Here is a 21,942-nt window from a genome sequence, read left to right as displayed (position 1 = left end):
CAATCTTTCTAGAATGTTTTCCTGTATTTCCTCTTTGAATTCTTGAAGGTAAAGGAGGTTTGAATGCTATCAGCTGCAAAAGCCTCGTTTATCTGTTGTTTCTTTCACACCACTCCTGCCTTATCTCCAAGTTGCTGTGAATTGTGAGTAGCAGAGACAATGGGCTCTGTACAGGAAGGCTGGAGTCCCTCTGGGGGGAAGCTGGAGGCTCTTTGGAAACCAGGGACTCTCTGTAGTTTAGTGATAGAGGGAATCATATCAATTTGTTAATTAAGGTCATTTTAGAAGGTAAATCCGATTTCAAAAACCCCACAAACAACCAAACAATGGGAGAAGCTGCAATGTTTCCAGGACAGCCTCTGTTTGCAAGTAAAGGTCTCCTTCAGAGTTGTGCTTTTTCCTCAAACCCCAGAATTATTCTATAGCTTAATTAAACAAATCTTGTTATTAAATGCATATTTGTCTTTAAGGCGGTCTTACAATATTTCAGCATTTTTTTATTGACCGTGAGATGAAATGGTCAATGCTGAGTGATGAAGCGGTTTTGAGATGAGTGCAGGAGTTTGTGATACGAGTGTTGTTTCTAAGGTGGATTTAAAAACCGAGATCCCCTGTTCTCTGAACCCAGTGCTGGAAAACAGTTCTTCCCTGGAAGAATTTGTCTTCTGTTTTGTACGGATGATTAAGTAAGACAAGTCAAAGTGATACTGACACACAATCGTTCTGCTTGACCAAATACACCAGAAAGACAGTAATTAAAATTCACTTCTTAATGCAAAGTAGATGTTAATTACAGAACTCTTTGGGGAATACTTAAAATGGAAAAGTAATCATGTTTATCCTGGGCTAGAATGGAAGTAAAAAAACACTGTATGACACTTGCAAGACATGTTAACTCAGAATGGGAGACTTTATCTTGAGGGCTGAATTGTTCTTGACGGTTCCTAATCTTGGTTACACACACCAAAGGACAGCACTGCTGTGAGGGCACCCGCCCCACAGAGGCCGAGAGCAGAGCAGGGCAAGACATTTTAGGGATGAAAATGTCTCGGAATCTGAGGGTCCATGATGTGAATGGTCAAAGCAGAAAACACTGTCTCACAGACCGAGCTGGTTTAATCTGTTCAGGGAGAGGATGTGAGCAGTGGTAGTGCTTGTGCTTGTCACGCTAGCTTGATGGAGGGTGAGTTTCACGTTAAAAGTGCGGAAAGCTAACCCAAAATTCTGTGCTGTTTTACAGAATCGCTCGTGAGAACTTTCACTCCTTTCTACTTCCTGGTGGAGCCCCTGGACGTGCTGTCAGTGCGTGGGGCATCGGTGGTCATGAACTGCTCGGCTCATTGCGAGACCCCTCCCAAAATCGAGTGGAAAAAGGATGGCACTTTCCTGAACTTGGTGTCGGATGACCGCCGCCAGCTGCTGCCAGATGGATCTTTATTAATTAACAGTGTGGTGCATTCCAAGCATAATAAACCTGATGAAGGATATTATCAGTGTGTGGCAACTGTGGACAGCCTGGGGACCATCGTGAGCAGGACAGCAAAGCTCACCGTGGCAGGTAAGGCTCTGGTTTGTGAGTGTGGCTGAGAACATGGTGATGCAAAGGAATACTCTGCCCTTGGAAAAGCAGGAAAGTGCTTCCCAAGGAACATGAGCTGGTTCCATCAGCTGCCAGGGAAGCTGGGACTGTGTCCCTCATTTTGCTGGCTGGGAGTTGGCATGTGTTCTGTTCCTATAAGCAGCTTAATGTGTGGGTATTTCTCAGGAAATGCAAGAGATCAGGATGAATCTGCGATGAATGGATTAAGAGAAGTGCCAGGTGTCTGAAATCACAGTGGAGATTTACCACAGCTTAGAAGGGGGAAGAAAACAGGGTTTTTCTTTCTTTATGTATAAATAACCTTAAAATAACTTCCTGTGCTTGTATGTGGAGAATTACCTGCTCTGTCTGAAACGTTTGGGAAGCTCCTAACAGCAGTGTGTACACTCCCTACAGGACTGAGAGACGGGTAGAGAATGGAGTGCTGGGGAGTTGTATTTTTCTGTTTCTTGAGTATCAGATATGAACAAGGAAGTCCGAAAAGTAACAACCAACCAAATGCATAAAATTTACCATTAAAAAGCCCAAATCATAAGCTCAGCTTTGGTGTTTCGAGTACCCTTTAGACTTGATAGGTGATAGCTTTATTTTGGGGGGTAGAAAGCAGTGAGGGAGTGACATTTGCAGGTAAAAATAAAGATTATGGCTGGGGAAAGTGATCTGTTCTGTCACTTGCTTATTTCTCAGGGCTTGGGACTGTCAGTTTGTGTGTTGTAAACAGTAAAGCAGGAAGAGACTTGTAATTACTGAGTAAGGGTGAGACTTGAAAAACCAACCAAAAGGAAAAAAACCAAGGTAAACTAAGGCACCGTAACTAGGAAAAAAGCCTATGAAGCAATTTTCCTTTGTTTCTCTAATGATGTTTGCCAGCCTTTTTCAAACAGTTTTTTTTTCCTTTGCTTAATAAATGTCTTGGGGTAATGAATTCTTCCTGACTGGTGCTCCTGCATGTCCCAGAGCTGCCGCTTCCATCGTTTGTATTCGGATGTTGTTCCCATTAACTTGGCTTGTAGCACTGTTGTGAAACATCACCAATGTCAGAAGTAGAAAAATCGGGGTTTTATACCTTAAAAGAGTGACTTTGAGAATCTCTTAATGAGGAATAGATTTCTGAGCTTCTTGGCAATGAGGACAATAAAGGCAGTTCTCCCACACTTCTCTCGAGCAATTACCACCTCCTTGCATCGCTGCTGTCGGGATTAATTCTGCTGCTTTCCACATGAGAGCCTTCAGCCTCCTGCCTCTGCTATCAGCCTGCTCTATATGATCATTAGGTGAGGTTAATGGGGTTAAAAATGAAGGTAAGCCAAAATGTCTGCCGAATTTCCACTTCCATTTTCCCCTAAGTAGAAGGTACTATTTCAATTTATATTTTCTAAAATGATGCAATCTTTAAGAGCCATTTAGTACTTGAAAAAGAACCCAAGTACTTGGAAAAAAAAAAACAAACCCCAAGAGCCTATTTTAAAAAAACCCACAACAAACAACAATGCAGTTCTGGTGAGGTTTTCTTTCCAAACACTCTTAACTAGAAAACAGAACAAATACAGTCCAGCCCAAGACAATACGGACCTTCCCCACACAAACAGTGCCCCTTTGGCACACATTGGCCTGACAGCTGAGTATTAAGGTTATTGATTGATTCCATGCAATAAAAATGGTACTTTTATTGCCCAGAACTAGAGGAAATGCTGGTGGCACGTGTTGTGCCTTGCCTATTGCCATCCTGTGCCTTGGAAACCTGCCCCAGAGCATCCTCTGGCTGCACTGCTGCAGAGGCTTTGGCAGATGTGGGTGTGTGAAAACTTGTTTACCACCCCAGTCAAGTGCCGAGAGCTGGGCAAGACCACACCGAGTTTAATCCTCTTGTAGGGGGAAGGGCACTTTGGTTGCTGAAGGCTTTGGAATAAGAGGTGGAATATTAAAATTCTGGTTTAGCCTATTGCTTTTCTTGTCCTCATTTAAATCCCTCAGTTTTAACAGTGGTTTTTAATATTCCTTCCCACCGTCTTTGTTTTAACTGGCAGCTTTTGGGCTGTGGTGAGTGTGGGCATTGTTAGCATAGTAAGGGCTCCCCTTGGCCTCAAAATTCCAGTGGGAGGGAGCTAATTCCTCTCTTAATTGAGCAGTGGTATGTGGGGTTCCGCTGCTGTGTGCGAGTGTGGTGCTGCCATGCACCTGATCTCTAAAAGGGAACATTATGAAGTGTAGGTTGCACGTTTTAACAGCTTCTTACTCATTAAATAACTCTTGAAAATGACAAGTTCTGGTGAGTCACAGAGGCCAGGGCAAGGAGAATCCAGTGAAAACACGTTGTGTTCCATCATATGGATACAGGGTTGGAATTTTCAGTCTTAGAACTGCACAGCCAGTGGATGATGCTGAGCAATCTACCCGACTCCTGCAGGAAGGTGGCCAAATTTGGATAAGTTTCTCAAGTTATTTAAAGGACTTTCTATATATTCTAGGTTGAGGGATCTAAAATTTTTAGGTGTTGGAATCTGAAGCTCTTTTGCTGCTGTAGAGTGACAGGGGTTTAGTGAACCACTGTATGGAAAACTCAACCCAAGCCACGCGCTCCGAGTGTCTGGGCACAGAGGAATTCAGGCATTGAAGGAATTACGTTAGAGACGGACTGGCTTGGGTTTGCATCAATCTGTGTGTTTGACCCTGCTCTGAACCTGCCATGGCGAGGGAGGGGATCATGGCAGCTTCACTGTGCTCCTGGCAATGTGCCTCTAAAGGACCTTTTCTGTTCATGGTGATCCACGAGAAAACTTTGCTCTTTGGGTTTCTGGAGGTGTGAGGATCAAGAGGTTCTGTGGCAAGTGAGCCTCTTAAAGAAACTGATCGTTGCTGCCTTTAGATTTAAAAAACAAGTCAGAGGATATGATAAAATATTCCATTGTGAAGGACACTTGAATTAGTCTGTAACTTGGAGTTATGTGCTGCTACACCTTGGTAGTAAAGTGTTTGCTCTTAGTAGTAAATCCTTGATTTTTAGGAACAGCAAACAACAATAAATGATAGTTTTCTTTAATGAGCAGCAGTCTGGGGATATGAGTATCTCTTTCCCATTCAGTGTGAGCCTCCACAGTTTGGTTCCTTCGAGCAAACGAAGATTAATTTGTCATCACCAGTTTCTTAGGGCAGTGGAAGGAGAAGGTGTGGTGGCCATACAGTCCGTGTAACGTGTAGGATTTGCCTATTGTTATGATGGATTTGAAGTAGGGAAAGTTAAAGGAGCTGCCTAATTTATGTAAAGCCACAACACTTTAATCAGTGCCTTGGTACAGTATGTTTTTTAATTGCCTTTTGAAATGCAAATCTGTCTTTGATACTTAAGTGCCAGTTAGATCTTAAGAAGGGTAGAGGGTTTAAAAAGCTGCTGTAAAACATGGATTAAAAATAGATTTACAAAGTTTTGGAGATCTGTGTCTGTAATTCATCTTGGAAAAATAAGTATGTATGTATTTTAATAAAAAGTATAATGACACGAGCTGAAAATATTCCCAGGATGATCCTTCCCCAGTCACTGGTTACTGTGGCTTGGTTAAAGCTTTTATTGAGAGAACAGATACATGAGGATCTAAAAGCTGGGAAGTGTGACAGGGGCACTGAGTTTGATGATGCAGATTTATTTGCTCTATGTATCCATTTAAAGACTGCTCACTAAATTATTTGTTTCACCTCTTGTCATCTTCTTTCCCCAAGTGAATCCAGCTGTTTTTCTTCCTCTTCTTCCACTTATCCTTGCATTTGATAATTCTTGGCTTTGAGCTTTGTGTGATTTGCTCAGCTGTGATGACGCAGCTGTGGCACTGCCTTGGTACAAACTTCAGGTGTGTCTGAGTTTCATTAATTCAAAAGCACTTGGTGATAACTTCTGACTTGTTTCTCACCTCAACTAAATAATCTCCTTGAATTATTATTTCTCATTTAAATATTCACAGAAATTTTGCTTTCAAGCCTTCATTTTGTAATTACTTTTAGAAAAAGTACAGTCAAATCACTTCTGTATAGAAATGCTCCGGCCATGTAACATCAAACTCTGAAATGGTTCAGGAACCAGGAACATTTGGTTCGTACTTAGTAAAAGTGTAGTATCTCCTTTGGAGCCATTGAGCACATTGCAGGGGCAGCACAGCCCAGGAGCAGAACATTCCTGGAAAGTGGCTCTGGAAATGCCATGGTGAAGTTTCACGTGTTGTGTTGAAACCTTGGGAGACTTCCTGCTTTTCCACTTAGAGCTGGGGACACTGGAGTGGGCCGAGGCCCATCGTGTCCATACTTGGAGGAAGGATTTGGAGTTTCATTCCAGGCATACTCGAGCACTTTGTGCTCCTGAGCACGGTGTTCTCTGCTCTCCTGACCTGGGTAAGTCCCCTCCTCCCGCTGGTTCATCCAACTCACCCACAGCTCCGGCTCCTCCGGATTGCTGTGCCGGGGCACAGGGCTTGGGGTGGGGTCACTGCCAAAACGTGTGCTCTCAGAAGGGCATCTGAAGCCCCTGTAGCCTGCTCTGTGTGTGAAGTCAGTGTCCCCAGGTCAGTGTGACCGTGCCAGGGGTCACACAGACCCTGTGGGGAGGAGGGACCTGCCCTCAGTCTGCTGAGAGTTCCTCCAGACATCAGATACAAGGAATGAACTTTACCTGGGAAATTGCTCCAGTTTTTAGCTGACCACATTGCTTTTTCAAGATTTATTTGCATCTTGTATGTGTCCGGCTTGGGGCTTCCAAACTGATGGCTGGGAGAGCTGTTCCTGGAATTGCAGGAGGCCTGGATGGGCTGTGGTGGTTCCTGTGGCTTGGAGGGGTTAATTGAGTTCTGAGCCAGGAGATGCCAGGATCCAGTCCTGCTTTTGGTGCAGCTCATGGCACTAGCTCCAGATCTCCACGCTTTGCCTTTTCTCCATGGGCTAGTGAAGAATTTCTCTCTGATAAATTTGAAGTATTACTTTTTATAATGCACCAAGATGCTGCAAATGAGGAGGGCAGGTAGAGATAAGGAATTCTGTATCCATTACAGACTTTGGATGATAGGCAGTGGGTGAAGCTGTGGCCAGGAAATGATTATCCAGACCAATCCCTGAGTACAGCCTGTGGGAGAGAGCAGGACCTGGAGGGATGTGGGCTTGCAGTTCAAGGTAGAGCTCTGCAAAGCCCAGCAGCAGAGGTATGCTGTGTCTCCTTCTGGGGTGTTAGAGCGCTCAGCTATTTAATATCAATCACTTATTTTTGTATAAATAATGGTGAACAGATAAGGACTTTTTTCAAATGTTAATTTGAGCTGAAATTTTATCTTTGCTTTTTGCCATAACGACAAGGAACTGCACGGAAGCAGCCAGGGTGTTTGGTTCTGTTTGCTCTTGTCCACTGAGAAGTTTGCCAAGCTTTCAAGATTACAACTGAGCAGTGTTTTATTCCTCACTGGACTCTGTCTGTGCCACCCCAAAGGGTGAGAACAAAGCTCAGGACAAACTGTCCCAGATCCTTGGAGATGGAGTTAGGTTAGAAATAACAGCACATTTTTGCCCAGGATTGCACATTTCCTTTAACAGCAAGGAGAAAAAAGTAATCTTGACCAGATCTTTATGAATAAAGAACATTCTGGCCTCGGAATTGGAAAAAACCTCAGAGCGAGCAGAGATACTTCAGAGGAGGGTGCTTAAGAGCACTTAGGCAGTAAGTGATACGGGTGATAAGGTTTCCTTGCAGAAATGTATTTTTCTATGAAAAAAAGCATCTGTGTTTTTCATAAATTGGCTTAGATCAAAATGCATTTCTTCATGACAGGTAAATGGGAAAGGTGGTTTTAGCACAACTGCAGTTTGTACAGGTTCTGTCAGCTGTTACTGAGAGTGTGAGAGTTTAGACATTTCAGATAATAAATGCTCTACCTTATGTGTCATTCTCAATTCTTGCAGTCCACATTTGTCCAGTTAAAGCAGGGAAGGAAATCTATGTGAGCCTTTGAACTGGTCTTCAGTTCTTGGACTGAAGGCAAAGGTCCAGTTTCAAAACTGTTACAAATTGTTAGTCTCAGATTGGGATTTAATACCAGATCCTCTTGCCGTGTCCGGGGCAGAGAAGGGCAGGACTTGCCTGCACTGGAGTACCACTGGACCCCTAGGGAAAGCCCACAGCAGGGAATGTGACCTACTTGTTTTGGAACTCTTCATTGACATCTAATGACCAGGTCGGAGCCCAGGTGAAGAGACTCCTAATTTGCTTGCTTAAAACTAATTCCTATTGAAAAACACAGGTTTTCTCAAGCTTTTGTGTTTCAAGTTTATTACACCTTGTGTCAAACCAAATCCAACTGCTCATTGTGACTAATACTATCCCTGTCCCAAATTCTGTGGGTCAGTGAGCCAGTTAAAGCTTATTTGTGCTCGCTGGAGGGTAACAAATGCTCTGCTGAAGCTGGAGCAGAGGGGGCACAGGGAGATGTGTGGCTCTCGTGCCTGAGCTTCCTGCTTTAGTAATGATGTAATAGCACTGCTCAGAAAAAAATTTGTGTGTTTTCTAGAGTGAAATTCAAGTCCAGTGCAGTGCAAGTCTTGTAACTGGCAAGGGGAATAACCTTTGTGCATTTAGTTCATGGGCAATGTTATGTTCATGTACTCCAGAATAATATAAATGTACTGTAAATCGTAGGATGTGGGAGCTCTTTGCAGCGTACATTCCATCTTGACCTTTGCCTTTGAAAATATGGCAGGTGATGGAGTTAATCTGTGGAGAAACAGGAATTCTGTGGAAGGGAGCTGGGAGCCAAATCCCTGAAATCTCTTGGGCTGATGCTCGGCTGGGGGGGGCGGTCCGGATGGTGAGATAGGGACAAAGTGACACCATACTGATGGTGCATTAACACCCCTAAACAAACTTGGCTGAACTTTGTTTAGATTGGATTCTCATTTGTGAATATTTTGACTCAGATCAGATTTTTCCCTCTTTCTTCTCTGCATGTCAGCACCAGCAATCCCTGTGTAATTCTGTTTGACAAGTTTGCGCAGAGCTCGCTCGGAATCCCGAGCTGTCAGCAGAGTGATGGTTACATCTGCAGCCTGTGTTCTTCACTCCCTGCCTGCTCCAGTGTGCACTCAGCAAGAGATTTCAGCTTTATTAGCGTGCAGTGAAGGCTCTGTGTGCTGACACTGTTCAGGTTTCTGATTGACTGAATATTGCTTTTTGAAAATGATCAGAACCTGTACTATTGCCCCAAGCAAAAGGTGACACAGAAGCAGCAAGGGCAAGACGTATCAAGGCACAAGGGTGTCTCTGATTAATGCTTTCTTTTTTCCAGAACAAAAATTCAAGATGAAGTTTGATGACCCTGAAAAGGAAACAAAATGGAGGAAAATGATTTTGAATAAGGAAAAATTAATTTATGACATTTGCTAGGGTTGATTTCAGTGAGGCTAGTTCTTGGTAACATTCTTAAAAGCACAGGGTATGTCTCACCATTCACATAAATACACTGGAAATAAAGATGTTAAAAGTTATAAAAAACTCTCCAAGCCCTATTCATTTGCAAATAGAAACCCTGATTTGGGGGCACTGTGAGGAAATGTCTCTAGATAATTTATGTTTCTGTAAAGGTGTTGCTCTTCCTTCTGTAACTTCTGAAGTCAGCCCTGGCTTAGATGCACTGTCACTCTGCTCTCAAATTCAACAGAGTAAAAATTAGGCAAAGAAAGGCTCTGTCCTGGAGAGACCTCTAAAAATCTATTGCTGATTGCTCTGAGGTTCAAGGCCAGCAGCTGCTGGAGGGGTCAGTGGTGTGCTGATCCCACCTGAGCTGTGCTGCCCTGGCACTGAGCTGTGCTTGTGTTGGATAATTTGCAGTGATACGGCTGTTAGTGTTTGCCTTTATCCTGCCACGCACCGTGTTGTCTCCAGACATCTCTTTGAGCGGCATGTTTGTGTCTGTAGAAGTTCTCTGTGCCGTGTGTTTGTCTGCTGTTGTGTCAGCCTTCAAGCACCCTGGTTTTGCGGCCTTTCTTTGCTATTCACGCATCCCAAGGAGTTAGCAGTGAGATTGTTGGTTATTTCCTGTCTCTAAATGCCTCTTGTCAGGTACCAGCTGTCTTTGTCACTGTCTATAGAGTTGCCTGCAAAAGTTTTTCAGATCTTTCCTTTCTTCCCGTTTCGTGATAAATTTATCCTGACAGTCCTCTCTGCGCATTAATCTTCTTTGAATAGCTTGTTCACATGAGCTTCCGTAATTGATAGCCTTGCCTGGAACTAAAATTATTTAACCTGTCAAGCTCTTTTCTTTCACCACAACCTTCGGATCTTATTCTTCTTTTGTTATGGCTCTCGATTTTGTTTTAGAAAGAGTAATTGTGAGCCCATAGGGTTCTTATTTTTACGCAGTCTATTGATGAAGACCTGAAGTTCCTTAAATGATGAGGCAATCTGTGTGCCTTATCTTTAGGGCTTCTCTTGAAATCCCACAGGGGTTTCATTGGCCTTGCTATTAGAATGATCTTCAACAGTAGCAAATAAATGACTGCATGGTTTGCATGCCCTCAATTCATTTTTTCTGGCATTAGAATGTTGTTTTAGCTGTTTCGTGGTGTCTGTGGAGATCAGATTCATTGTGGCTGCTGCAGCTTTTGCTGCTGCTGCTGCTGGAGTGTTTGTGTTGCTTGGCCCTTGAACTGCAGTTCCTGTCTCCAATTTTCATGGTACTGTTTCATCTCCTCCATCAGCAGATCCATTTCTTCTGTATTTCTGTGCTATTCCTTGCAACACTTCCTCAGCCTGACCATGTGCCATGGGCTGACATCCCCACTGCTTTTCTTGTAGTTGTGGTTGTCAGCAGTGACCTCTGTATTTCTGAAGATCTTCCTTCAATCATTTTTGTTGTTCCCATATCATTCCTGGAATAATTCATTGATCTCTTCTTCATATCACCTGACTAGAATTTGGATTTGCTTGTTTTGCCAGGTAGAACATCATATTCCACTGATATGTTTTCCTTGTCCAAACACCCTTTAAAATTTTTGGATGTGTAGTAGATAGAAGGGAGAAATCATTCCTGGCTATGAGGGTGGAGAGGCCCTGGTACAGGCTGCCCAGAGAAGCTGTGGCTGCCCCTGGATCCCTGGCAGTGTCCAAGGCCAGGTTGGACAATATTTTGTGCAATATTTTGCTATTTCTCACTAAGGTATTTTGTGTACCTTCCCCATGTCATCGGATAATTGAGCTTGGAAGGGGCCTTGGGAGATCTGGAGTTCAGTTGTTTGTTCAGAACAGCTCTGAGGTGCCACCAGGTCATTCTGTGTGTTGCTGTGTGTGTACGGTACCTGTGTGTGTGTGTGTGTGTGTTACTGATGTGTCCAGTGACATCCTCTCCCTTCCTTCTGGCCAAGGGACACTGGTTTTAATCAGCACGTGCCATGCTGTCCATGCTGTCACGGCTGTGTTTAACTAAGTCAGGATTCTGGTTATGCTCTGACATTTCTCATTTGTGTTCTGTATCCCTCATACTTCCCATTTCAGTTTAGTCAGCCAAGGACATTTGGTAGGTTTTCTTCTCTCCGTGTTACAATCCTTGTAAAAATCCTCTTCCCAGAGGAGCTGTCTCCTGCCTGGATTTTTGGTTGCATTCTCCCCTGTCTGGTTTGCCTAAAGCAAGGGGGGAGAATGATGTGCTGCTTGGTGTTTGTAGCAAGGACTGGGAGCATCTGGCCTTATCCTAATTCAGGTGGTGCTGGACTTGTGTTCTCCAGGAGTGTTTGTAATTACAAAGTCTGCTCCATTTGCCAGTGAGATCCATGAAATATGTCTCATTAACAGGAGTGTATTTTAAGCCGTTTCACACCTCTGCCACTCCAACAAATGATGCTGAATAATGTTGGAGAGAAGGAGCTGTGATAATTTAATGAAGTGTCCACAGATGGCTGGACTTATTAATTTTTTAGCAGGGTTGGGGTGAGGAGCTGATGCACTAACAAAATAGGTGGCATCTTTGTGATCTGCTTCGTTGCTGAAGGGTAGCAGATGTTGGAGCTGTCCTGACAATAGGGGATCATGTTCCCATTCTCCAGTACCTCCTCGTGGTGCTGAAATCTCCACACTTCCCAAGAGGCTGTTTGGGGAAAGGAGTCGTAGTTATGGATCTGTCACGAGTTCAAATTTGACCAGGCAGACAGGAATGAGGGAAAATTCAAGTGCCTGAAAATTGTGAGCAGTTTGTGGGATCATTCACAGACCAGCTGGATGAATTTCAGATTGAGAGTGGAAGCTGTAGGGTGGAACGTTTGGAGCTGGTGCTGCTGAAGTTAGTTTAGAGTTGGGTAAGTTAGGAGAAACTTGAGTAAAAGTTAACTCTGGGCAGCAAAGGCTTTTCACAGATGGTATCCAGGAGGGAGGAGGATGGAAAACCTGCCAGCTGCTCCTGTGCTTTACATTTTCCATATTGCAATAGAAACGGGGGAAAAAACGGAAAACATTTGCTGAGCACATCGAGATGTCACCAGAAAGCCTGAAAGCAGCTTTGGGAAAATGTTAATTGCACAAACATGTGATGTGTGTATGTTTAGAGCAGTTTATTGCTTGTACTAAGTGTTACCTTAAATTCCAGTCAGAGCAGAGGCAACAGAGTGGAGACGTGAGGAAAACACTCACAAACGCTTGTGACCACTCGTAAAGGTACAGCCCTGGCACAGCAGGAAAAGGGGATTCCTCCACAGCTTTCTCTTCCCTAGAGACGAGGAGATGGTTCTCTTTGCTCACTTTCCTTTTGCAGTGTTAGTTTGGTGAGATGGGTCCCAAAAGGTTGGTAGGACTCTGTGGGGATTAAACGTGTCTATGGCAATAGCATCCACCTTCAACAGGACAGCGTTGGCAGCGGTGCTGGCAGGCTGCAGAGCAGAGGCAGGTGTGACTCTGGAGTTACTACACTCAGATGAGCCAGTTATTTAGTAATGGTTGATAATGAAGGTTTTTTTCCTTTCAGTCTCCTTGGAAGTGATTGGCACTGGCTGCAGTCACAGGGAGGCTGCTGAGCTAGATTGGCATCTGGCTCAGGGCAGTGAATTCCCTGATTCTGCAGACTCCAGGAGATGAAATACTGGCTCCATTGAGGGTAGGAGACTACAGCCAGAATTTTAACCATCTGTGTTTTCCAGGAGCATGGGAATTATTGCTCTTCTAGGCACATCTTTTTCAGAAATGGAGACAATGGGCCACAAATCTCAGTAACGCTGAGACTGGGAATGCTGATTGAATGCACCACATTTGCATTAATAGATTGTTCATTCACATTCCTACCATTGCTCTGGGCTTGGATGAGGGGAAGGGAGAGACAAAAGGGAAGGAGAAAAGAGGGACAGAATTGTCTTTCCCCCTTTCTCTGCCATTTGCATTGTCCTAGCAGAAATGAGGAGTTTGGGATGCATCTAATCCTTGTTATATGCATGTGAGTGCACTGTTACTTATGTGTTCTCCTGCCTGTGTTTAGAGAACATTCCAAATGGAAAATCATCCTTCCTAAATTGAGTTTATTAACCTGCATTCTTGCTAGGTCAGTAGTATTTTCCTTTGGTGTCCTAAAATCGATACCTAATGTATTTGTGCTGCCACAGAATGATTAATGTGTGTACAAACATGAAAAAATTGTCTTTAATGCCAGAAGCCCAAAGTGTCATTTATCACGACATTCATTTACCAAAAGATGGGCTGATGTCTTCAACTGATTGCCCTGCAACACATGGGTGAGGGGTGGGGGCTGCTTCCTCATTAGGAATTGTATCTTCCATCCCTGGCAGTGTCCAGGGCCAGGCTGGACAGGGCTTGGAGCAGCCTGGGACAGTGGAAGGTGTCCCTGCCCTTGGCAGGGGTGGCACTGGATGGACTTTAAGGTCCCTTCCAACCCAAACCATCCTGGGATTCTACTCATCATTAGAACTTCTTGCTCAGCCTGCTTGATTGAAGTGTTTGGGAAATACAAACCACTAAGAAAAAAGTATCAACTTCTAAAAAAGTTAACTTTAAAAATAGTTTTAAAAGTGTTTGTAGTTTAACTAGACTGAATTGGCTTACATGGTAATGCATTTAAAAATGATTCTAGAAAGTTCAGGAAATGCTGGCTTAGAAGTTGATAATTGATATTTTGGAGAGAGAAAGAGCAGCTCTGTAATGGAAGGGTTCTGGGCTGGGAGATGAAAGGGTATTTTCTAGTGGGTCACTGCTGCAGGAGGTGTGCCAGCACTCCGGGACCTGCTCCTGGATTTATAAACAGGTCTCTGAATTAATGGTAATTAAGGCCTGGATTTGGAGTGCTTTTTTTATAATGCATCATGATTGGTTTGTGGTTGTTCGTTGGCTAAAGCAAAGGGTCCTCCTCCACAATGGAGGCTTTTAAGCAGTGCAAATTGCCAATAATTGTAGAATAAGAGAAAATTACTCTTTAGGACAAAATTACAGGCTAGGTTAAAATGTATATTTTAAAACCACACAGGACTATGACGAAATACAGGTTTTAGTGGCATTTGAGGTGACTTGGAAAATGAACTGTAATTTCATTTCTAGTGAGTAATGAAACCATCTTGAATAAGGCTTATTTAACCTCAATGGAGCACCTGCACACAACAGAAGGCACAAGGTCTGTCTTGTCCAGGAAATGAACAGTACTTGTAAGGGATTTAAATGAAAGCATATTTGAGCTGTATGTGAGAAATTGCAGGGCTTCAGTCAAGTTGCCAGAGTGGGGCTGTACCAGTGGTAGTTGCTGGGAGCAAAGAGATGGCAACAGGTGAGGTGGAAACAGAAGTTATGGGGTCACCTGGCTGAAGGAGGAGACCCAGGATTCCCTCCCAGGCTGTAGAAAGAACTGGCTTAATATGTAGGGCTCTTAATAAATGAGGATATTGAGAGAGATAAGAATCAGAGGTAATTATGAACATTTAATGGGTTCTGTCAAGGAGATTTTCAGAAAGGACAGGTGCCTCAGAGACTGGAGTTCAGAGGCTCAAGGTTAACAGCCTCATCAGCTGTAAGAACAACCTATTTGCCCACGGAATTAGTGAGTGTGGCAAACGAGGAGACCTTGTTACCCTTGCTGTGGCCTCCATGGTCTCACAGGAAGAATTAAATAATGCTCCAGACTGGCTAATGATGGAACTTCTGAGCACAGTGTGCAAAGTCAGGCAGGTGCAGAGATACCTTGGGATTGTGCTGAGACAGAGGGGTGGGTGATTCAGGAGAGGAAAAGGTTACTTGGGTTCTAGGATTGATTGTGCAGAGCCACTGAGATGGTTCCATCTTTTGGGAAGGTTTTTTCAATAGAAAGAGAAGCAGTTTTGTAATAATTCCGTGGATGTTTGTGATCTGAAGTTACTCTAGGCACTTGGGTTTGTTGTTCTGCTGGGGTGCTTGGTGGGAGAGCAGGAGGTGTTGGGGATCAGTTGGAGCAGAGGAGGTTCTGACTGGGTTTAAGGAGGGAGTTCTGCTCCATGAGGTAGAACAGGTTGCCCAAGAGTTGTGCAGTCTCCACCCTTGGGGATTTTTGAGGTCTGACTGGACAAATCCCTAAGTAACCAGCTCTGATCTTGCAGCTGACTCTGCTCTGGCCGGGTCCCTTCCTTCCCAAATTCTCCTGTCGTTCTGTATTTTTAAAGGTGAATAGGATGTTGGGGGAATTCGGGAGAGAAACTAAAGGTTGTAGCTTCATTAAGCAGAAGGAAAGTTGAAAGAAAGAAACTGGATTTTTTTTGTTCCTATGAATACCTTGGAGGGACTGGTGGATAAATATCAAAGATGCAAAATAATACCAAAACAAGGTCAAGATCAAAGGATTACAAGTTGGTTGGAAGTGCACTGGGAGGGGAAACTAGAAACAGAAGGTTTCTTGGAGGAATGAAGTTATGGAAGGAGTCCCCAGGTAGGATCCTGACAGAGGAGAAAATATGTAACAGCTGGAGATGAACTGTACAGGGTTGTGGAAGGAACTTGACAGAGCAGAAGTGATTCATCTGTTAGGAATCTCCTCTGTTAGGATTTAGTCTGGCTTTCCTGAAGGATTGGTCCTCTGGTACATTCCGGGTGCATCCGTGATAGGTATGAAATGAGACTTTTAAAAACAGTGGGTTGAACTGTGGCAGATTTGATCATTTCCCTGTGCAAAATACTTGGGATAGGGTGGCTGTGGCTGGCTGCCCATCCAGCTGTGCCTTCACTCTGCTCCTCAGAAGGATGGAGAGGAAATAAGATTAAAGTTACTGAGTCAAGATGGGATCACTCCCAGTTACTGTAATGGCAGAACAGCCTTGACCTGGGGAAAATTAATTTAATTTCTTGACAACTAAAGTAATTTGAGTGGTAAGAAAACAAAACCAAACTAAAGCACCTCTCCCTGCCCTCTCCCCATTCTCCAGGCTCAACTCCCTGCCTTCATTCCCAATTCTTCAGCCTCATGCTCTACCCTGGTCTCCCCAGGGCAACACCCAAAGCTGCCCTTCCTGCTCTCGCTCCTCCTCCTCTGACCTGCCCGCTCCAGGGCGGTGCCTCACACTTTCCTCACTGCTGTCCCATGGTTTTCCCTGCCTTGGATGTGCTTCATGGATGTGCCCCCAGCTTCACCGGCTGCCTCAGCTGTGGCTCCATGGAACCAGCTCCAGCTGTGTCCCCAGCCTCTTCCCACAACTGCCCAGCCCAACTGTTACGCCATTAAGTGGGCTCTGGGTGTTTCTGGAGAACATTTCTATGGAAAAGGTGACACTGGAGTTGTGCAGTGCTGCCAGCTCAGCTCTGTGGTGTGCCCTGGAGAAACTCAGGTCTCGGCCGCACTGAGAATGGTCATATGCAAATATTTCTCTCAATAATATTTATCTCAGTATTTACCTTGTGCACTGTACAGAGGCTTTTGTAGCTGGAGGTGGTAAATGAAGGTGTTGTATAGGCTGCATTGTAGAAGCTGTGGCTGCCCCATCCCTGGAAGTGTTCCAGGCTAGGTTGGACGGGGCTCGGAGCAACCTGGGCTAGTGGAAGGTGTCCCTGCCTGTGCAGGGAGTGGAACTGGATGAGCTTTAAGGGTCCTTCCAACCCAAACCAGTCTGGGATTCTATGATTACTTAAAGGTTAAGGTTTTTAAAGAGTTGGAGAGCAGCTTAATGTTTAAAAAACTACATTCATGAATCTTGACTTGCATCTCCAAGCTTTGGCATCATCATCAGAACATCTGAGAGTTGTTGTTTCGATTTTCTTGCAGGTCTGCCCAGGTTCACGAGCCAGCCGGAGCCCAGCTCTGTGCACAGGGGCGGCAGCGCGGTGCTGGGCTGCGAGGTGACGGCGGAGCTGGCGCCGCTGCTGCGCTGGGAGCGCGACCGCCAGGCGCTGGCCCCGGACCGGCGCGTGCTGCAGCTGCCCAGCGGGGCCCTGCTCATCACCAACGCCTCGGACACGGACGCGGGGCTCTACCGCTGCGCCCTCGACGGCGGGGGCACCCCCAAGTACAGCGACGAGGCCGAGCTCAAAGTCCTGCCAGGTACCCACTGCTGCTCTCTGCGCTCAGCTGATTCTGGGGCTCCGGGCCCTGAGCTCTTCAGGGGTGGAGACAGGCTGGAGACACTCAGGGGCTGCCTTCCCGTATTTAATGGTTCAGCTTTTAAGGCATTTTGGGGAAAAAAATGTTTAAAAGCCACCAGTAATACACTTCCGTTGTGATGTTATACAAAAGGGGAACCGAGTGTTTCTTTGGGTGTAAATGTTTGGGGATGTCTACATTTTTTCAGGTTGAATCCCATGTTTCAAGCCATGTGGAAGTTTCCCAAAAAAACTGGTGCTTACCTCCTGGCTCTTGGGATGCTTAAGCTGATGTGCTTTTAATTCTTCCCGTATTCAGGAAGTTCTGACTGTCTAAACATTGGGACCTTTGGGGAAGTCTCCAATGCAGGGTCTTTGTCTGAGCACCTGAGCTCTTCACAGTGGCTGGAGACAGGCTGGAGACACTCACAGGCTTCCTTCCCATATTTAATGGTTCAGCTTTTAAGGCATTTTGGGGAAAGACTTCTTTAAAAAAAACCCCAGTAATACTTCCATTGTGACATGATACAAAGAGGGAATTGACTATTTCTGGGAGTATAAAAGTTTGGGGATTTCTGAGTTTCTCAGATTGAATCCCATGTCTCAAACCCTATGGAAGCTTCGCAAAGAAATTGGTGCTTAGTCCCTCGCTCCTGGTATGCCTAAGCTGAGGTGCTTTTAATTGTCCCAATATTCAGGAAATTCTGTTTCTAAGCAGTGGGACCTTTTGAGAAGTCTCCAACCCCCAGAGGGGGGTGACATTTTATTTTGGAACGTTCAGCTTTGCCTGTTGTGCTGAAATGTTGAGGTATTTTTGTTAGAACAGAAGTCCAGTGCTGATGTAAACGGTTGGCACATTCAGTGTGTTCTGTTCCCAGTGACACTGTTGTGTCACCAGCTGTTCTAACACAAAAGTTTGAAAAGTGACCAAAAATAGGACAGGAATGTGGGTCATGCTTTCCCAAACTAGGGAAATACAGGCTGTGTTTCATACGAGGTTCCTTAATTGTTACCAGAGCTGTCTCTTCTGGATTAGTCTCCATGTCGGAATTCTCATTCAGTTGTTGCTCTTGGAGAGCTGCAGGAGGGAGTTGCTCAGTGTTAGGCTGGACAATGTCATGGTTGGCCTGACCTGGTGTGGGCAGCTGGTGGACTTGAGGCAGGTGGGGGCACCTTCAGGGGTCCCTTTCAAGGAGTAGTTCTGTTTCTTGTGACTACAGCCCTTCTCTACTTAAAATACTAAATTATTCTGCAAACTACCCCAATTTTTACAATGGCAGCTCTTTTTTGGAACTGGGGTGTTGGAAATGAATCATGCGTAAAGTAGGCCTTTGTTCTGTTCAGTTCTTTAGCCTCTCCAAAGCCTTGTCTCTTCTCCAACTAAGGATACAGGGTTTGAAGAAAAGCACTTTTGGAAAAGATGCTTGATTGAATTCCTGTAGTTGGGATTGCCTTCATCTTTCTGCAGCCCTTCAAATGCTGAGGATATTGCTGATGTTTTTGGAAACTGAAGATTTCTTGATAAACTTCTATATTACACTGATCTTTTGAATTCTTTTGGCACCAGCTGCAGTTTCCTTGCTTTTGTAATGCTTTGCAGAAGGTGATGAAATAGAGCTGTGTTAGGGAATTCAAAAGATGCTGTTTCTTTGCTTGGTCATGAATCCCAAAGTATTGATAGTGAAGTTTGGTAAAATCCCTCCCAGCAGGCTTTTTTTAAAAAGTGGGATTAAGCTGTTGAAGGGAAAGCTCCCTTAGTCTTGAGCGGCCCCATAATTGATTGTTTTGCCCGAGATGTGTTTGAAAGAAGGATTTGAATTAATCTGTTCTTCATTCAGTTTATTCCCCTTTTAAATGGTTATCTGATGTGTGGCTGACAGCAAACCCACCACTGCTTCCCAGGCTTTGAAACACACCCAGCACACTCCTGCATCCCAGGGATTTGCATCCACAGACAACGTTCTGCTGCTTAAATGTTCTGCTTTGTCTGATACCGGGCTGCCACTGAGCAGGAGGATGCATTTCTGAGCTCTGCCACTTCGCAGCAGGTGCCTTCAAACATGGGAGTGCAAGGGAAAAACGTCACTTAATTTTTGGATCCAGTTTCCATTTACCTGTGAGCTGAACTCCCTGCTGGGAGCTTGGAGCAGTCGGAGTCATGTTTCCACGGAATCATCCCGGCTCCTCTCCATGTAAGGATGGTTGCCTGGAGATGTTGTGTCCCTGCTTTGCAGCCTGGCTGGCTGCACGTGCTGCTCCAGGTCCCTGTCACTGCGTTATCCCTGCCATGCACAGCAGGGCAGGCAGAGCAGTTCCTGCCAGGAATGTGGGCAGAGCCGCAGGGATGGGGCTGGCTGATCCAGCACTGCTCAGAGCTTGGCTGCCTCTGCCTGCGCCAACTCCCACATGGGATTTCCACCTGTTCTGCTTCCCCCAAGTGTCCTGGCACCTCCTCGTGTTGTGCCTTGGGGCTTGTGTGTGCCCTGAGCTCAGTGCTGTGAACACTGGGTATTATTTTTAGTGGTTTGAGCTGAAGAACACCAAAACAACAACTTCCAGAAATCCCTGCGCGTATCACCTCGGGCCCAAGCGAGAGAGCAGCCAAATATGTGTGTGATGAGACACAGAAAGTGCTTCATTCAGGGAGCAGGAGTAGGTACAGACTACTCTGTCCTCATTTTAGGTGGCAGAAATAGTTTGAGGGCTTGTTCGGCTGTGGAGCTTTGCTGCCGTAACACCTCCAAACACCCCTCAGAGTGCTGGGAATTAGTGCAGGGTGAGCAGGGGGGGCTCAGCCCCATCTGCGGCTGCTCTGTGGAGCTCATTGCCTCTGGGTATGGTGCAGGGCACAGTCAGAGGGTACACACGGTGGTAGGGACGGAGTAAACATGCACTTGGCTTGTGCTTCTTCTTAAGGTGGGGGAAAAAGGAACAAAGCCCTCTCCAGCCTAATTCAATGCAAAACTACTTCAGAGGATTCCATTTTCATCAGGATGGAAAGCCGTGGTGGGGCATTTTTGTTCTGTGTTACTTCAGCATGCACCTTCCTTGGTTGTTTTATTTTACTTGGGATGAACCTCTCCTGCAATAATTTCATTTTCCAGCATGTAAAAGCACTTCTTCAGGCAGCTCCCTGATGAAGCCCAAGGCTGGCTGGACAAACTCAAACCTGTCCCTTTCTTTCCTAAACCTCTACTACCTAGTGGAAGTTCCAGTTTCAGGGCTGTAGTTTTGAGCTGGAATAGTTTCCCAGGGAGTTGGGAAAGTGAGAATCCCAAAAGTGAGGAATCAGTTTGCATGTCTGGAGGAAATGGTAACGAGGCTGGGAGAGGCTGTGGGTGAGGTGGGGATGGAATCCTACAGAGGGGCAGGAAAGGAATTAGAGGTTTCATTTGTGATTTTCTTTGGCCGGCTGGATTTTGATTCAGGGGGTTTTTGGTGGTTTTTAACATGACCATCTTCTGACGTTGCACCTGGTGCCATGTGCTGCTTGCAGATGCGGAGGAGCCGCAGAGCCTGGCGCTGCTGAAGCCGCCCTCGTCCCTCACCCGGCTGCCGGGGCAGAGCGCGGTGTTCCCCTGTGTCGCTGCGGGATTCCCACCTCCCCTCATCAGGTGGACATGGAATGAGGAGGAGCTTCCCACAGATGGGTGAGTAATGGCTGACAGCCCTGTCCTTGTCTCCTGGCAGGAATCCAGCTGGAGTCAGGATTTGGGATTAGTGCACACCTTCCTTTGGGCTTGAAACTCAGAGACTGATCCCAAATGCTGGAGGGCTCCGAGGCTCAGTGTTGGGACAAGGGAGGTCGTTCAGGAGACTTTGGAACACTCTTGGGGTATGTTTTTGCAGCCGTTTGAAACCAAGAAATCTTGTCTTGGTTATTAAGAATAGATTACTTTTAGATTGGCACTGGGGTAGAAGCAGCAATTAAGTGAATAAGGACACTGCAGGAGAAGGAGGACGACTTGGGGTATTCTGAGTGTGAAGCCCTGCCCTCATTCTTTCTGCAGTGAAAACGTCCCTCTGTGTCAGTGTCCCACAGGAATTGAAGAATAAGTGTTTAAAGAGAAATGACGCATTTTCTCATTAAAATAGAACATTGAAATGGTAGGCATGATGGCAAAAAGTCAGTGGGCTTTCAGAAATGCATCGAGTGAAAACTTACACATTGTCATTGCTGGCATAGTCGGAATAATGTGGTAGGAAAATCTATATTAAAAAAGCAGAACAAATCTTATCAAGGCCATTTTAGTCCACGTAATGAACGTACTTCCTAGAAGCAGGATTACAAACAGATATTTGAATGTTTTCCATGTCCCTCAAAGTCAGCAGTGAGATTAATGGGGAGCCAAGTTAATCATGGAACAAGGAGGTAAATTGTGGCGTGGCTGACACAGAAAGCAGCCAGAGCAATGCACAAGTCTCTGCAGCACCAGGGATATAATATATCTCTTTTTTGGCAACTCTTAAATTAAAAGAATCCAGGGGCTTGTAATCTGAACCGTCTTTGTTGGGAGGCTGCTGTGGGAAATGACAAAGAGCCTCGTGCCCCTGAGACGTGGTGCTGGTGTCAGTCTGAAGGCACATGATTTAAATTCAGGGGTTTTTATGAATGTCAGAAATCACTCCCCTACGAAGGCTGGTACAGACTCATTAGAGCAGCACAGTCAAATGGGATGAAATGGCAGAATAAATGTGCCTGGTAAGATCTGAATTTGTTTTTCTTGTCTGTAAAGTGATGTCACATCACATCTTTAGGAAGTTTTGCCGCCCCATCCTTCTGTAGGTTGTGGCACATTCAGGGCAC

General features: G+C 45.2%; 1 protein-coding gene across 1 annotated transcript in view; it reads left to right on the top strand.

Moving 5' to 3' along the window:
* Nucleotides 1–21,942, top strand: part of NEO1 (neogenin 1) — a 168,061-nt gene that overhangs the window by 52,414 nt on the left and 93,705 nt on the right. The window contains 3 exon segments of the mRNA XM_039557898.1: nucleotides 1,241–1,558; nucleotides 16,822–17,097; nucleotides 20,632–20,785. Coding sequence (XP_039413832.1) covers nucleotides 1,241–1,558; nucleotides 16,822–17,097; nucleotides 20,632–20,785 — 748 coding nt within the window.

Source organism: Corvus cornix, chromosome 10, assembly GCF_000738735.6.
Source record: "Corvus cornix cornix isolate S_Up_H32 chromosome 10, ASM73873v5, whole genome shotgun sequence".
NCBI lineage: Eukaryota > Metazoa > Chordata > Aves > Passeriformes > Corvidae > Corvus > Corvus cornix.
This window is presented reverse-complemented; position numbering and strand designations above follow the sequence as displayed.